At 37.9% G+C, this 18,207-nt stretch overlaps 1 protein-coding gene and 1 long non-coding RNA gene across 2 annotated transcripts in view; one reads left to right on the top strand and one right to left on the bottom strand.

Moving 5' to 3' along the window:
• The window catches only part of INTS7 (integrator complex subunit 7), a 91,663-nt gene that overhangs the window by 52,807 nt on the left and 20,649 nt on the right, over positions 1-18,207 (bottom strand). Inside the window, exons 5-7 of the mRNA XM_007096162.3 lie at positions 11,186-11,232; positions 7,442-7,641; positions 6,613-6,735 (exon numbers count right to left, since the gene is read on the bottom strand). Of these exons, the coding sequence (XP_007096224.1) occupies positions 6,613-6,735; positions 7,442-7,641; positions 11,186-11,232 (370 nt within the window). The remainder of the gene's footprint in view (positions 1-6,612; positions 6,736-7,441; positions 7,642-11,185; positions 11,233-18,207) is intronic.
• Positions 8,546-13,628, top strand: LOC122235786. The gene is made up of 3 exons (XR_006213828.1): positions 8,546-8,715; positions 10,281-10,376; positions 13,505-13,628. It is a non-coding gene; the product is annotated as an uncharacterized LOC122235786 (long non-coding RNA).

Below are 18,207 nucleotides of genomic sequence, written 5' to 3'. Positions count from 1 at the left end.
AGTTCCAGGTTCAGATGGGTTTCTGATACCTTTTAAGCAGTATCCTTAGGAGACAGAAAATTTCTGTCATAGCTATTCACCATTCCAGAATAAAGAAAGATAAAGATCCCAATTCATTTTATTAAGACAGCACCACCCGAACCCTACAATCTGTCAAAGTATACAGGAAGAAAATGATAGAAAAATCTTACCTTTTAATATAGTTTTTTAGAGCTACTCTTACAATAGCATTTTTTTTCTTTTTTTTTTTTAGACAGAGTACAAATGGTAGAGGGAAAGAGAATCCTAAGCAGGCTCAATGCCCAGCAAGGAGCCTGACACAGAGCTGGACGCCACAACCCCCAAGGTCACAACCTGAGCTGAAACCAAGTCAGATGCCCAACCGACTGAGCCACCCAGGCGCCTCTTAAAAAAGCACTTATATATATATGCCAGAAACCATATGTATATACACTGCTTTGCTCAAATATCTTATCTGGCAATCCTCTATTACCCTAGCTTAATGGCACTTCTGTTTCTTTAAACTCCTCCCATGATAAAAACAAAAAGCAGACAACATACACTTTAGCAGTACAGTCTCAATTCTTTGCTCTTTAAAGCAGAACTCCTGTATTTTTTATTTAGTTTTTAGTTTTTATGTAAATTCCAGTTAGTTAACATACAGTGTAATACTAGTTTCAGGAGTACAATTTAGTGACTCAACACTTGGTGCTCATCACAAGTACGTTCCTAAATCTCCATCACCTATTTAACTCATGTGCCCCCCGCCATCCTCTCCACCGACCCCCTGATAACCATCATTTGGTCTTTATAGTTCAGAGTCTGTCTCTTGGTTTGCCTCTCCCCATTTTCCCCCTATGATTATTTGTTTCTTAAATTCCACCTGAGTGAAATCATATGGGATTTGTTTTACTCTGACTGACCTATTTTGTAAAGCAGAACTCCTTTAAAAGAACCTTCTAGGGGCACCTGGGTGGCTCAGTTGGTTGAACATCCAACTCTTGATTTCAGCTGAGGTCATGATCTCCCGGTCCTGAGTTCAAGCTCCACTCCACACTGAATGTGGAGCCTGCTTAAGATTCTCTCTCTCCCCCTTTCCCCTCCCCCATGCTCGTTCTCTTGTTTTCTCTCTCTCCCTCTGAAATTAAAAACAAAACAAAAACCTCAAACTTAAAAAAGAAATAAAAAATAGGGGCAGCTGGGTGGCTCAGTAGGTTAAGTGTCCAACCCTTGATGCGGGCTCAGGTCAAGATCTCATGGTTCGTGGGTTCAAGCCCCACAATGGGCTCTCTGCTGTGTCAGCTCGGATCCTGCTTGGAATTCTCTTTCCCTCTCTCTCTCTGCCCCTCCCCCACTCGTGCACATGCAAGCACTCTCTCTCAAAATAAATAAACTTAAAAAATTTTTAAATAAAAAATTTTTAAAAACCCACTTTCTATATTCACAGTCTGTATTTTTCCTGTTTTCCTCCAACCAGTCTTGTGCCCACAATACTCCAATAAAACTGCTCTCATGCAGGTCATTAATGACTTCGTTTTGCTAACTGCAAAGGTAAATTATCAGTCCTATATCCTGAAGAATACAAATATAGTACAGTATCCCTCATGGTTGATTATAACCTTCTTCCTATAAAATAATACTATCTTGACTTATCTCCTGCCTCACAGACTGCATATCAGGTTGCTTTGCTGGTTCTTTCTTATTTCATCGTTCCCTGAATCTCATCTATACTCTCTCCCTAGGTGACTCATCTGGTCTCATGAGTTTAAATACCATCTATAAATTGATGACTCCCATATTTACAACTTCAGGTAGATCTGTTCACTAAACTCCCAACTCCTTGACATCTCTACTTGGATGTCTGACACTGTAAACGTCATTTGTTCAGAACTGAACTCCTGATCTTCAAGAAAAAAGCCTCCCGGAATCTTACTCAATCCAAGTAAATTTGTTGAAGCCAAAAACCTTGAGTCATTCTTTCTTTCTCTTACACTCTACGTATAATTTGCCAGTAAATCCGTCAGCTTTGCCTTTAAAATATATCCAGAATATTACCACTTCTCACTGCTATCTCCACTGCTCCCCCAGGTTCAGATAACCACAGTATTTTCTAACTGGAATATTTACAACTACCTCCTAAATGTTCTCCCTGCTTCTGCCCTTGTGTCCCTATAATCTAGTCTCGATATATCTAAGTCAGAGAGAGTCTCTTAGAACAAGTATACTAATGTCCTCTGCACCCCACCCCCATCACCCTGGTAACCACTGTTTTAGTTTTCCTAAGTTTGGCCTTTTCAGATTCCACAAATAAGTGACATCATAGAGTATTTGTCTCTCTCTGTCTAACCTGGGGGTGGGAGGATAGGACAGATGTTGTGTAAGGGTACAAATTTATGAGTAAATAAGTCCTAGAGATCTAATGTATCATACAGTGAATATGGAAAACAATGTTGTATGATCATCATCAAGCTTGCTAAGACTCTAGAACTTAACTATTCCAAACACTAAAATTAAGAAATGATAATTATGTAATGTGATGGTGCTAATTATCACAACAATGGCAATCGTATTACAATATGGAAGTGTCCCATAATAACATGCTTAAATTAACACAATGTGATATGTCAAATATATTTCAATGAAAAAATAATAATGGCCTGTGCTAAAGTCCTTCCTTACAAAGGACTCAAAGGCCCTAAATGATCTGCTACCCCCTCCACCCATCTTACACTGTATGTACAGCCACACTGATCTCACACTTATGAATGCTCTCACATCAGGACCTTTTTCTTGCTGTTCTCCCTGCTGGTAATGTTCTTCTTTCAGAGGCTCACAAAGTTGGGATCCCTCCTTTACGTCCTTGCTAAAGTGTCAGCTTCTCAGTGAGAGCTCCCCTGACCACCCTACATAAAACTAGAACCTCCCTCTTCCTCACTCACTGATCTTCTTCCCTGACTTTATTTTCCCCACAACATGAATCACTACCTGGTCTCTCCACCCAGCAGAAGCAAACGCAAACCTTCTCTAGAGAAATTATTCTTTAGAAGATTCCCACACACACTTCTCCAAAGAAAATGAGGAGCTCAAAGTAAAAAACAGCCAAGTATATAAGGAAAAAGGGTACTACAAAAGAGGGCCAAGAGAAATAGAGAGCAGAGACAGGTCTGAAAAGACCTTAGATAAGCTGGAGAGATAATTACTGGACTAAAACATGGACGGGAGAAATTATTCAGAGCACGGCACAGAGAGTTAAAGAGGCGGAAAAAAGATATAAGATTACGGGGGGGATTACGAGAAGGGCTAACATACATTTAACTGGAGATCTGGGAGGAAAGGCAAGATAGACTGGCAACATCTGCAAAAATGATGGCTGACAATTTCCCAAGAGTGTTGAAAAACACCATTCTTATGTTTCAAGAAAATCAATAGCCGAGACAGTTTAAACAGAAGAAATCCACAGATGGTTCACTGTGCAGACCGTCAAATTAAACAGAGAAAATTTAAAGCAGGAAAAAAGTTCCTTCCAAAGAGTACTGCCATTCTCAGCAGTAATAATGAAAATCAGTAGACGGCAGAATGGTATCCTCAAGGCCCTGGGCATTATTCTACCCCCAGAGAAAGTATCTTTCAAGATGGAGGGCAAAATAAAGACATTTTCAGACAAGCAAATACTGGGAGAGCTTACCACCACAGACCCTCACTAAAGGGCTTCCCAATCAATCAATCAATCAACCAACCAAAAAAAATCAATCAATCAATCAATCAATAAAGGACTTTCCAAAGGCAGGAAAAAAAAGTGTCCCAGAGAGAAAGCCTGAAGAGCAAAGACAGTGGAAGGTCCAAATGATCAATGAATTGATAAGACAGAATTAAGACACATGACAACAATACGTAAGAGTTTAGAGGAATATAAATGAGTAGTGTGTTGTAAAGTCTTTGTAGCAGAATTAACATAAGATATATCTGAAACATACAGATAAAGACTAGAAGTAAAAAGATGATACTCTACCATGTAGGTACATCCTGAAGAAAACTGAAATAATATATTAGTATCAGACAAAACAGACTAAGGTAAAAGATAAACTGCAGAAAACTAAATAAATGCAATGTATTTATTCATGTATTAGAAGACATAACACTGTAAAAACATCAATTTCTTACAAATTGATCTTTCCATTCAATGTAATCCCAATGAAATGATCAGCTTTTTTTTCAAGTTTTATTTATTTTGAGAGAGAGAGAGAGAGAAAGAGGGGGGGGGGGAAGGGGGGAGGGGCAGAAAGAGGGAGAGAGGGAGAGAATCCCATGCAGGTTCCACACTGTCAGTGCAGAGTCCCACGCATGGGGCTAAACTCACAAATCATGAGATCGTGACCTGAGATGAAATCGAGTCAGATGCTTAACTGACCAAGGCACCCAGGCGCCCCTCTCAGCATTTTTTTTTTTTTTAACCTGGAACTTGATCAGCTGCTTCTGAAATTTATATAGAATGCCAAGGACCAATAAAGTACAAGTATCCAGAATATACAAAGAATGACTACAAATCAACAGAAAAGTAATCAAGACTTGAATAGCTGTGTCACAAAAGAGGAAATCCAAATGATCAATAAACATATTAAAAGGATGTTCAACTTCTTTAGTAATCAAGGAATTACAAATTAAAACTACAACTTCTAAACTGGTAAAAATGTAAAGGTCTGGTAATTCTAAGTGTTGGCAAGGAAGTGTACCAATGGGCACTCACCTTATTAGGAATGTAAACTGGCTCAATCAATTTGGAACACAGTTTGACATTAACTGGTAGAGCTGAAGATCTACATATTCTAGAAGTCAGCAGTTTCACTCTTAAGTATACAAAGAAAGCCCAGCACATATGTGCCAGGAGATAAAGAATGCCCATAGCAGCACTGTTTGCAAGTGCCCCGTGTTGGAAATAACCCATCAAAAGCAAATAAACTGTGGTCCATTCGTATAATGGAAAACTACACAGCCATTAAAGGGAAAAAAAAACAAACATGCAAACACATGGATGAGTCTCATCAGTACGATGTTAAGCAAAAGAAATAAAAACAAAAACTAAACATTATTTTTCAGGGAAGCATATATAGGTGGTAAAACAATAAAGAGTGAAGAAACGATTATCACAAAAGTCAAAATAGCAGTTTCCTCTGGGTAGGTGTTCTGGTTCTGATCAGGGAGGACTGTGTGAGGGAAGGTGGCAGGAGTCTGTGAGCCTGCAGTCCTCTATTTCTAGCTGGATGGTGGCTACATTGCTTTCATTTACAATTATTTAAACCATTAAGCCATATTTTACATACTTTTTTGTACGTGTGATGTGTCATACAATAAAGAGGCAAATGTGAAGGAATAATACAACACTTTCACTGGGTTTGCTTCCCTGCTGTAGCCGAGTACATTCTCTTCTTGGAAAGACAGTATTATTTAGTGGAAAAAGCATTAGAGGACAGAGCTCTCTTAATTAAAATCTCAATTAAGTCCCCTTAAGAAGCCCTCTTAAGCATATTAAGTCTCTCTGAACCCTAATTTGTTCACCCCCTAAATGCAAATACTAACACCTGCCCTTATCTCTTGGAATAGTCGGGCCTACCAATCACAACATACGGAAACGTGTTTAGAAAACTGCAAACAAAAAACCCAAATTAACGCGGCACCTTAGCTTCATGATCTGAAATTCAAAGGTTTTTGTTGCACTGTAGCTATGATGACACCAAAAGATAATAAAATCCATGAAAATAAAGGTTACATTCTAATAATCCTCCATTTCACTTCAAACATTTTTTAGAAAATGGTGCATCTGTTAACAGTAATGAATAAACAAATTTCTTCTTTTGAGAAGAAATATAAAACATTAACTTGACCTAAAAAATGTTATAAAAGATGCCACATTAAAAGTCTAGAGATTGACTGGGGCGCCTGGGTGGCTCAGTCCGTTAAGTCTGACTCTTGATCTCAACTCAGGTCATGATCTCACGGTTCAGGGGATCGAGCCCTGAGTCAGGCTCTGCACTGATGGTGTGGAGCCTGCTTGGGATTCTCTCTTTCCCTCTCTCTCTCTGTCCCTTCCCTGCTCTCTCTCTTGCCCTCAAAATAAGCAAGTAACCTTAATAAAAGTCTAGAGATTGAGACCTGCTCCTGCATTTACAAAATAAAACTTAAGAATGTCCTTCCTCTCTATAAAGAGGAAAAATATACTTTGCTGAGTTACGCTTCCAGTACCTTCTCCCTAATAAATCACAGCTGGCACCAACTGTTCTCCCTAAAGTGAGTAAAGGAGACAGGAATTAAATAAATGATTTTACTGGGCTTCTCATGTAGCCTTAGTGCTGCTATGGGAAAAGTAACAGGAAACTTAGGGGCAAGGTCTAACTCACTAAAACAAACAATGCACAAAAGGATAAAAGTTTCAGGTATTTATTTTGCCACTTAAAAAATAACTTCTGCCATACGTATCGACACTGCTCTTAATTTTTTTTTTCAAATTCAAACATTTAAAAGATGACAAAGATGGTACAAAAATGCAAAGCAGAACAATTTATGACAATGTTGCATTATTTTTCTATATAAAATATTAATGTTGAAAGTTCTACATACCTGAATATTTTCCCTACTCCAAGTGTGTGGTGTTTTATTGGCAAGTAATTTCAGATCTTGAATAGCAAGTCTCTTTACTGCCTTCCTAGGGTCATTCTTCAAATACTGCAATAGTAGCTGAATCTATGAAAGAAAGGTCATTCATGAACAACACTGCCACCGAAATTACCATTAGGGATGTACTACCGTTTAGTGAAGCTTTTAGATCTGAGACAGGACTCATTTCAGATTGCAGCCCTATCATTAGCTATGGGTCCATGTTTGGGCCAGTTTCTCCTCGTGCATAAAAGTATACTTATATTGGGGCGCCTGGGTGGCTCAGTCGGTTAAGCGTCTGACTTCGGCTCAGGTCATGATCTCACGGTCTGTGGGTTTGAGCCCCGCATCGGGCTCTGTGCTGACAGCTCAGAGCCTGGAGCCTGTTTCAGATTCTGTGTCTCCTTCTCTCTGTGACCCTCCCCCGTTCATGCTCTGTCTCTCTCTGTCTCAAAAATAAATAAACGTTAAAAAAAAAAAAAAGTTTAAAAAAAAGTATACTTATAATCCTTTAACTCGTAAGATTCTAGCACAGGACCTGGCCTTTTAATCTTTACTGCCAACTCCATGCTCTGCCAAGTGCCCTCACTTCTACTTCATGTTCTTAAAGGGCTCCCAAGAATTACTACTGTGGATGCAGAAAGAAAAAAGCAAGCAAAAGGAAATTAAGTCATCTTTATCAGAGAAAGGGACCTTAATATTATCAAAGCTTAGGGGTTACTTAAATTTCTTGGTTTATACTTAATAGGAAAGTTTACTGAAGAAAAGGCAGTTTAAAGAAAACTGAAATTACCTGCTTAGGCGTATCAACCAAAGATGAAGCGGCAAGCAGAGTAAAAGTGTGCAAAGAAACAATCACCATCTTGGTGGAGGGATAGGATGTGACCAGCTGCTGTAAAAGCTGACGTGCGCTGGACGCCAGGATCGCATCATGGTGCATGTGCTGAAGGATGGGGATTAACTTCAGCTTCAAGTCAACTGGTGTGGCTAACCCTGGATGCAAAAGGAATCGTTAGGGACAGATTTCTGATTATCATCCTTGATAATATTTCACATTTAAAAGGTCTGATTCGGGGCTCCTGGGTGGCTCAGTCGGTTGAGCATCCAACTTCAGATCAGGTCATGATCTCGGGGTTCAGGAGTTCGAGCCCCACATCTGTCTCTGTGCTGACAGCTCGGAGCCTGGAACCTGCTTCAGATTCTGTCTCCCTCTCTCTCTCTGCCCCTCCCCTACTTGTGATCTGTCTCTGTCTCTCTCTCTCTCTCAAAAATAAACATTAAAAAAAAATTAAAAGAAAAAAAGGTCTGATTCACTTAGCAAAATGACCATTTAAAAACAAATGGTATACTAATGTTATGTTTACGACATCAAAGATAATTATAGTAAAGCTAACCCCCAATTAAGTTTGATAGTTTTCTTTCAAAGCATTTATCTTAACATTAATTTTTTGGTGAGTATGAAACTACATGCTGACAGTAGAAAATGCCTTTAAAAGGCACAGCAGAAAGCAAAGTTTATTATTTGCTGTCTATTTCTTCCCACAGCATACTAAAAAGATATATGCATGCAGGTACATATACATATGTACACACATACTTAATGGCTACAATTTAATTATATTTACAGTTTTAATTATTTCCTTCAACACTAAGTCAAGACCTGGATGTGAACAGACTGTGTGTGGAGGGGTTCTGAAGTTCTCTGAACTTAGTGTGGCAATGCCTTTTTTTTACCTCCTCCACGGCAGGCATTCCATGAGGATTAAGTCCAGCATATCTTTTGCTGTCAACACTGTAGCTACACAAAAGCATGTTTTCTTCTGCAGCATGGCTTTGTGATGATAAAGAACAAAAACCTGTAGATCATAATTCACCACATATATGCCAAAAGCTAATTCATACTCTGCGGAACACTGTTTTCCCATTGTGAAGTCACCGTTAGTGGGAATATATAAGAACATTCCAACATCCAGGGGTGCCTTCCATCGACAACTCCCTTGCTGTGTGGCCTCTGTTTAGGTCTGGCCAAAGCAGAGAGCCCCAGGAGATGGAGGGGAGAAAAATGAGGTCAGAGTATGGACTCCCTGGTTTCCTTTCTGTAGCCATAACCTGCTTATGTTATTAATGTTTTGATCCTTATAGCACCAAATGCGTTTGACACTGCTGGCCATTCTGTCTTTGAAACTCTTCTCTCTTGAAGGCATACTCTTCCTGGCTTTTGTCCTTCTTCTGGCTATTCCTTCTCAATCTCTCTGTATTCATCTCTTTTAGCCACACTTTAATTTCTGGTATTCCTTGGGGTTGGTTAAGACACTTTTCTTCTCACCCTCAGTACTTTCCTTGAGTGAGGTGATATAATCCCATGGCTTCCATTATCAGCTATATGCTAAAGACTACCTCCTCCTACCCCTCCACCCTGCCCCTGAACTTCAGATACATGAATCCCATTACCTCCTGTCACCTCCACTGGGATGTCTGGTCAGAAGCATTTTGTACTTACTGGGGTGCAGAGAACTTCTGGTCTTCCCCACAAAAAAATGGGAAAATTTTTCCCATTTTAGTATATGACAGGTGCATCATTATAGAGCCTTTCTTGATTCTCTTACTTCTCTCACACCCCACATCCAAATTTATTAGCAAATCCTATTGATCGTAGCTTTAAAATACAAGCCACATCTGACAATGCCATTCTGTTCCCATTGCTGTCCCTCTGGCCGACTTCCACCACCATCTCCAGACTGAATTACTGCAAAGTTCTCCTAAGTATTTTCCCTACTTACACCTTTCCCCATGGCAGACTCCTATCTCATATCCCTCCCTCCTTCCTCTGCAAATCTATGCTCAACCCAGCAGTCAGTGGAATTTTTCGCATTGATAGACATTTTTACTGGTTTAGGGACACTCAAGAGGTTTTCCTTGGCAGAAACACAAGCAACTTAAACTTAAATGTAAGGATGCTTTTATTACTAAGACTCCCCTGCCATTTCCCTATCTTGGGCTCCAGCCTTCCTCCACCCTACTCCTGTGCTTTTTTTCCCTCTTTCTCTTTCAACCCCCTAGAGTTCCTGTTCTTTTGCTTAAATTTTTTTATAGATAAAACTTGAGAAACAATAATGAATCTTAAGTGTGCAAACTAGTGGGTTTCTACATGTGAATAAACCCAAAAAACTATCACCCAAATACACACAATACTCCCGCACCGGCATAGGAAGGTCATGGGCATAGCTTCCACCAACTCCCTTGCTATTTGCCCGCTGTCTGAGTTTAGCCAGTGTAGAGCCCCAGCAGGGTATAGGAGGAAGAAGAAAGACGTCAGGGTATTTATTCCCTGAGTCCCTCTCCACAGGGCCACATCAGGTCAAGCACACTGAAGGTCAGTTTTTCAAAGTGGCCCTCTTGACATGACTTCACGCTTCTGGTAATCACTCCCTCTTTGCACCCTTGGGTGCAGGACTACATTATCCCCTACAGTTCCTCCTGCCCACAACTTTATAAATCGCTGCTTCCTTAAACCCTCCTTGGATTATTTTAATTCAAGTGTGATATCTGTTCCCTGCTGAGCTCCTGTCTGACAGAGCAAGCGTTTGATAAAAACTACTCAACAAATGAGTGACGCATCCTTTTAATGATAGCTTTCTGCAGTAGAGCCCTTTTCTGGCAGTGAGAAAAAACCACAAAGGAATAAAGGAGAACAGGACAAAGCTCAACCATTGTATCCTGGTCTTCAGGTAATTTTAACGTGGCTCCATTTCCTTTTCTGTAAAAGAGACCTAACAGCATTACCTGTCGACGTCTGCCAAGTTGTACAACTCAAAGGAACGTCACTTAGAAAAATACAAAGGACGTGGTGCTCTCTAGAGCTGTGCAGTGCTGGAGCCCCAGAGCCCCCTTTAATGAGCAGGAGGGTAAATGGGGTTAATACACATGAAGCGTAATATGGAAGATGAGATTAGAAAACTAGGGCCTTGTAGGCCATGGTAAGGAATCTGGATTTGAGTTTAGCTGCAACTGGAAGAAGACACTGGAGGAACATGAACAGAGTAAGAAACGAACTCCAGAACTTCTAACAGCCCTCCGCTCCCCAGATCAGACTGTTCTTCCCCTAAATATCTGCATCTCTCACACAAGTATCACTCCACTAGTGGCCTTCCTTGACCAGCATATACAAAATATAAAGCACCCCCTTCCACCCTGGGGTGGGGACTCTACTCTGGGAGCTCCCTGTCCCTACCCTGCTTTTTTTTCCATAGCAACTGTTATATTTTATTTTTATTTGTCTATTGCCACCACCCCCCCGCCCCCCACTTCTGCCACTAGAATGTAGGTTACAGGAGGGCAAGGACTTTGTTTTGTTCATTACTGTATCCTAAGCACCCAGAACAGCTCTGGCATTTAGAAGACACTTAATAAATATTATTTAAATGAATAAGTAAATGAATGGTGACAAGCACACAGTAAGTACTTAATAAATGGTAGCAGCTATTATTAATACAAATCCCAGTAAGTCACTTCATAATACTAAATGAAGCACACATACCTTGAATCATTTCACTGATTTTGTTACAGATTCCTACAGCAAAATCCCTTTGAAAAAAGAGAGAACAGCAACAACTTTAAAACCAAGAAAAATTACATTTGCTGACGTTTTCTTTTTTTTTTCCAATTTAATACATTATTTATTTTATTGTATTCATTATTGATTTTTTTTAAATATATGAAATTTATTGTCAAATTGGTTTCCATACAACACCCAGTGCTCATCCCAACAGGTGCCCTCCTCAATATCCATCCCCCACCCTCCCCTCCCTCCCACCCCCCATCAGCCCTCAGTTTGTTCTCAGTTTTTAAGAGTCTCTTAGGCTTTGCTGACGTTTTCTAAGGACTTAAAGAGAACAAAATCAACACAATATTACAAATCGTAACAAGGGTCTGGTACAGGGGGTGGGGTGAGAACTGCAACTGACACCTAAACTTCCACCAGCAAACGGCTCTGTCAACACTATTCACCAGCGAACGGCTCTGTCAACACTATTCTCAAGTGGCGTTCAAGGAACGATGCTCTGACATACGAGTGCTGCTGCACGCATCCTGCATCACCAAGCCCCACTGTCTAAAAGATTCGAGGTCACCATCTCAGTTTGCAATGTTTTAGGAAAAACTTTTAATTATGAAAAGCTTTTAATACCATAAGCTGACTATACAAGGAATAAAATATATTTTAAATATTCTAAGTTTTAGAAAAATAGACTAATTATGAAATAGAAAAGTGGTAGGAAATATGGGCAGAATCTTACCAAGAGCCGAACTATTTAAAGTTAGCCATGTTTGGGTTGTTTTTTTACATTATATACATGTAAAGTATTTTCCAAGGGGCTGCTTTTGATTCTGCCTTAACAAAAATATAAGTGAGTGTTGCAAAAGTTATTAATAACATGAATATTTGGGATAGGACATTACATCATATGTAAGGAAATATGATACAGATAATATGATCAAGCTTGGCTCATTTAGCCATGATAAATGATATGTTAAGACATAAAATACTCCCCCTCTGCAGTTCAGTGGATGTCCACATAAAATATTTCCTGCCATTAAGATATTTGCCATTTTCAGTTTCATTCTCTCATAAGCTCAGTGTTTTCCAGAGGCTACATGATGCATAATGACACCATCTCTTGACAGCTAATGGAATGTGTAATTGTGCATTCTTGTGTTTTCTAGAATTTTCCAAGGTAGTAGGTTTAGTATATGAATACATTCTCTGAGATTAACTCAGTTTGTTCTCAATTCTCCTGTGTTGTTACTATATTTGACTGTATCTATTTTTTTTAATGTTTATTTTTGAGAGAGAGAGAGAGAAGCGAGCACGAGGCAGGGAGAGGCAGAGAGAGAGACACGGAATCTGAAGCAGGCTCCAGGCTCTGAGCTGTCAGCACAGAGCCCCATGCAGGGCTGGAACTCATGAACTGCAAGATCATGACCTGAGCCAAAGTGGGACACTTAACTGACTGAGCCACCCAGGCGTCCCTTGACTATATCTATTATTATCTTTAGAATCTCATTATCATTCATCATTATTTTGAAATCCTGACATTTTCCTTATGTTTATAGAGAAACATATCAGGAAGTACACATTGTCATGTTCTGCATTAAATTTTGGAAGATTTTCCTAAAATTTTATCTAAAGTTGCTTTTGTTTTAGAATTCAATAATATTTTATTCCAAAATAAAATAAAGTTTATTTGCAAAGTCTTTTTTTATAATTAAAAAAAAAAAATCACTGGCTAGAGATTAGCAGGCTCGTTTTCTCAACACACAGCTGAACTGTCTAGGTCTAAAGATGCTGAAAAAAGCTAAAACTGACATATCAGAGAGTTTTCTAATGTGTGGAAAGAAAGAACCTATTCTAAAGGAAAGCAAAATTGTAAATTAAAAAAAATGACTAAAGCTATCCTTGATTTTTTTAGATGTTTATAATTTAACTTATCGTGCCTCATGATATAAAACATTTCAAAATGTATTATGGTACCAGTTAACTCGTGGTTTCATTTTGAGACTATTTAGCATTTTTTTAAAAAGACTATTTTAAATGGGCTCTTTAAAAGCAAAATATTGATTTTCAAACCAAAAATAAGAACAGGGTGAGTTATAATGCACTGGCTGGAGAAGTGCACCTAACATAAGAGTCATGTGCAGCTGAGCACTGACCATGCTGAAAACCTGGATGAAAAGTCAGTGAAAGAAGTCAAGGCACTGCCACTTTTCAACATTAGAGTAATTTATGAAATAAAAGATTTAGCTGCAAACAGGAAGACTAAGTAACAGCTCAACTGCAGAGTTTTATTTCTGCATACAGATGGACAAATCAACAGACATGGCGAGACATGCTCTTCTGGTTGTATCAGCATCACCTAATCATAAAACCTCATCTCTTATGTGAACTCTGGGCAATCAACATGATTTGTGCCGAAATTTTCAAAGTGAGTAACTTTTTTTTGGTTGTTTTTAAATTTTCTGGTTTTTCTGGAACACCAATGCTGCCATCTTCACCACTGGTACCAAAGTAACGATTGAAATTGCTAGCACCTCACCAAGAGTCAAGGCAGTGTCCCCAAACTGAACTACGGTCATTGCACTGCTGACCGCTGCACACTCACATGAAAAGGAAGAAAGGAAGTCAGATGTGCTTACAAATGTCCCTGATAAAACAGTGGAAATTACTAATTTTATTGAATTTCAACCCTTGAGCAAGTGTCTTTTTAATATTATCGGACAAAATGGAAGGCACACATAAAGTACACACTGGATGTCTCCAGGATAAGTCCCCAGCAACTGTTTCAATTATGATATGAACTAGCCATTTTTTTTCATAAAACTTCATGGTTATTCAGACATGGCTATTTGGTAGACATTTTCTCAAAAGACGAATAAAGCCAGCTTGTAAATTCACAGAAAATAACGGGAAAATTTTTTGCCAATCTGAACTTCTAAGCAAAAATCAGGATTTCAGAAAACTTGCAACTATGGCCGTGAGTTTGACAGCTTAATATTTAAAGACTTTCCTGATGAGATCGGTGGTGAGAGTAACAAATGTGAACCTCTGATATGATACAGTGAGGTGCATCAACATTTGGATGACGTGCATAACACAGCGAACCAATACTTTCCAAAAGACAAATGCATAAGTTATAAAAACGGACACGGGTAAGAGATTCCAATGGATTTCAGCATAATAAAGTACAAGTTCATGGATACGGTTCTAGAGCCCACACTGCAGTTTAACTTTAAGAAACCATACTTGTCTGGTTTTGGTATAGCATCAAAGAAAAATATCCGTAACTACCTATCAAGCCTTTAAAAATATTCCTTTCTTAGATACCATATGTTTTCACTCTTATGTGGATCCTGAGAAACTTAACAGAAGACCATGGGGGAGGAGAAGAAAAAAAAAAAAAAGAGGTTAGAGAGGGAGGGAGCCAAAACATAAGAGACTCTTAAAAACTGAGAACAAACTGAGGGTTGATGGGGGGTAGGAGGGAGAGGGGGGTGGTGATGGGTATTGAGGAGGGCACCTGTTGGGATGAGCACTGGGTGTTGTATGGAAACCAATTTGACAATAAATTTCATGTTTAAAAATAAAATAAAATAAAATAAAACCCCTATAATAAAATAAATAAAAAATAAATAAAAATATTCCTTTCTTTTCCAACTACATATCTGTGTGAGGTTGGATTTTTTTCATACACTTTAACCAAAATAACATATTGCCAGCAGAAATGTTGAGTACAGAAACAGATATTAGAATCCAGCCAGCCATTAAAGAGATTTCCAAAAAAGGTATAACGATGCTACTCATCTCACAAAACTGCTTTTTTATTTTGGAAAATAATTATTTTCATAGCAGTATTTTTACATTAACATCTTCAGAGAACTGTTATTTTAAAAATGAATTAATAAGTACTTTAAAAATTTAGACATTTAAATTTCTAATAGTGTAAATATCAACCACTGTAGTCCACATAAACAAGCTCTTTGAGGACCTCGATAATGCTTGAAAAGTGTAAAGAGACTCTAATACCAAATAGTTTGAAAACTACTGTTCTAAGATAACAATTTCACATTTGATAAGAAAACGTTAAGTTATAAATGTCTTTTAGGTATAAGGTAAAAGGTGTATCAGGTCTGTATATACAACTCATCCACATTTCAGAATGCTCTCATACTTGTTATCCCTTCTTCTTAGAATATTCTTCCTCTCACTTGCTGCCTCTTTATCACCCAGTTTCAGCTCAAATGTCATTCGTCAGAGAGGCCTTCCCTGATCACCCTACTTAAAGCAGTTCATTCAGGTCATTATCACAATGATGAAATTATTTTTATCACAAAATGGTTTTAGTGTTTCATATATTAACACGCATCTAAAACTATTCTGGGTTTACATAACAATAGGGCCATGATCTTCTCTACCCCTGTATTCCTGGGTGCTTAGAATAGTTATCTGGATATGGTGGCTATTCAATAAGAATTTTTTTCACTAACTATATAACTTTTATGCAACTCAAAATTTAAAAATCTGTTACAGGGCTTTAGGGCCAATGAACTGCAAATTAGAAGCCTGCAGTTTTCTTATCTTTTCCTTTCTTTTCTTTTCTTTCTTTCTTTCTTTCTTTCTTTCTTTCTTTCTTTCTTTCTTTTCTTTCTTTCTTTGCTTTCACTTATCCAGTAACACTTTTTAAAATTCTTAATGTCAACACTAAGAATGTACGTTAAAAATATATAGTCTCATATGGTAATAAGATTATAAACAGAATAATAAGATTTTCCAGCCCCCCCCCCCCAAAAAAAAAGTCAGATCTCACAACATTGCACCTACATTCCTGCCCTGTCACAATCAGCTGGGGCCAAGGGGCATGCAGCTACCACTTTTAAATGGCAAGTGCACTATTCAGTTCAGCACAGTGGCCACAAGAGGGCACCTTTCTCATTGACAATGCATCCCCATTCTCTGAAGGCATTTGGGTTTCCAACTCCTGCTTTGTGACCCGGTGACTAGCTCTTTAAATATATAAAATCCCAACCTTTTTTAGAACAAGTGAGATGTGATTATGATACTAGACAGGGGGAGAACAGTGTTAAATAAATTCTTAAGGTCTTATTTGGCCAGTTGCTCTAATCCATTTAAGATCCAAAATTGATAGAGATACTAAGACAAAAACCCTTCAGTACTGGTTGAGCTATCTGATCTCAGGCCAGGTCTGTCATCATTTCAGAAGAGGTAAACGCTAATCTCAAAAAGATACAGTTCATCATACAATTTTACACTCTGATACATTTTGATAAGCCCTTCAGCCTTCCCTACTGTGCTATTTTGGTATTTTTAAACATCACAAATTATATCATATTGAAACCTTTTACACTAAAAACTGCTTCTACATAAACTGTCAATTTAAATGTTTACTGGTCATCAATTCTATAAACAAAGAATCATGTTTCTATGTTATTTGGTCTTAATCTTTTCTAAAACAGATTAGAAATTCCATAGCTGGTAAAATTGGCTTCTGATTATAACATAAGAGAAAATCTGAAGTAAAGATGATTCTCGTTAAATCAAATATAATCGCTAAATTACAAATCTATCATCTAAATTTAGAAACTAAATTTAGAAAACTATTTTGGAGGGGCACCTGGGTGGCTCAGTGGGTTAAGCGTCTGACTTCGGTTCAGATCATGATCTCTCAGCTTGTGAGTTTGAGCCCCACGTCGGGCTCTGTGCTGACAGCTCAGAGCCTAGAGCCTGTTTCAGATTCTGTGTCTCCCTCTCTCTCTGTCCCTCCCCTGCTCATGCTCTGTCTCTCTCTGTCTCAAAAATAAACAAACATTAGAAATTTAAAAAAAAAAAGAAAAAACTATTTTGGAGCTACAGAAAGTAGCAAATTTACTCAGATTATAAAGTACTGGCACTTTGTCAGTGGTAATCAGATAACCATTCACTAAATATAATTCTTATCCAATAAAAATAATTTTTAAAAAGTTCTCTCAATAGTAATTACTCTCAATAAGAAAAAAAACATTAGTTTTCAAAAGCACAAATAAGAATTGTATTTACTCAGATATTTCTCTTCCTCAATTACTGCCACACCTACTAATTTTGAGCAGTACATTAAAAATTACATGCTTTCTATTCTCCATTCTCCTTTTCCAATGAATAATCCTATGATTCTGAAGGTTTGATAGGAGCAGCTGAAGAAATGAATACTCATATGGCTAAAATCTGAATGAAGAAAATTGGTGATTATTTCAAGTTTTATCCAAATTTAGCAGAGATTCTTAATAGGAAATGCTATTTTTTAATTTCAAAAATAACATCATTCATCTGATTATAAAGTCCAAACCTGCTCCTGACAGTATATACAGAAATTTATAAAAAGTAAAATTAAAATAAGATACCAATTTATCACCCAGAGACAATATTTGATCTATATATCCTTTGTCTTTTTCCATTCCATCAATACAAACACACGTTTCTTAAAAAATATATTCTATACTATCCCATAAGCTATGATGTACCCTGTTTTCAAATACATTTCTAAAATATATTTGTTAAGAACTGATATAACACTTCATTATATGATCATATTTATCTACATACATTGGTTAGAAGTTAGGTTGCTACTAATCTTTTTTGTTTTTATAACATTGCAACTAGCATCCTTGCAAATAATTATCAGTACACTTTGCTGATTCCTTGGGGTAAGTTCTCAGAAGTGGACTTCATAGGCCCACTTAAGGAGAAAAAGGATGGACATGTTTAAGGCAAAATGCATACTACCAAAATGTCCTCCAGAGCAATGCTACTTTTGATTATCAGTCAGTAAAGGGGATAATATATTTTTTTAGAGAAAGTAATTTAACAAGTCAAACAGTAACATAATCATGGTCAACACTGCATCCAAAAAAAAAAAAAAAAAAAACTGTCCTACAAGATAATAGTGTAGGATATGACATCCCAAATAGGTTAAACCTGGTTTCAGCTCGAGTTACTATCTCTGTCAAACTATC

This window comes from Panthera tigris, chromosome F3 (genome assembly GCF_018350195.1).
Source record: "Panthera tigris isolate Pti1 chromosome F3, P.tigris_Pti1_mat1.1, whole genome shotgun sequence".
In the NCBI taxonomy this organism is placed as follows: Eukaryota; Metazoa; Chordata; class Mammalia; order Carnivora; family Felidae; genus Panthera; species Panthera tigris.
This window is presented reverse-complemented; position numbering and strand designations above follow the sequence as displayed.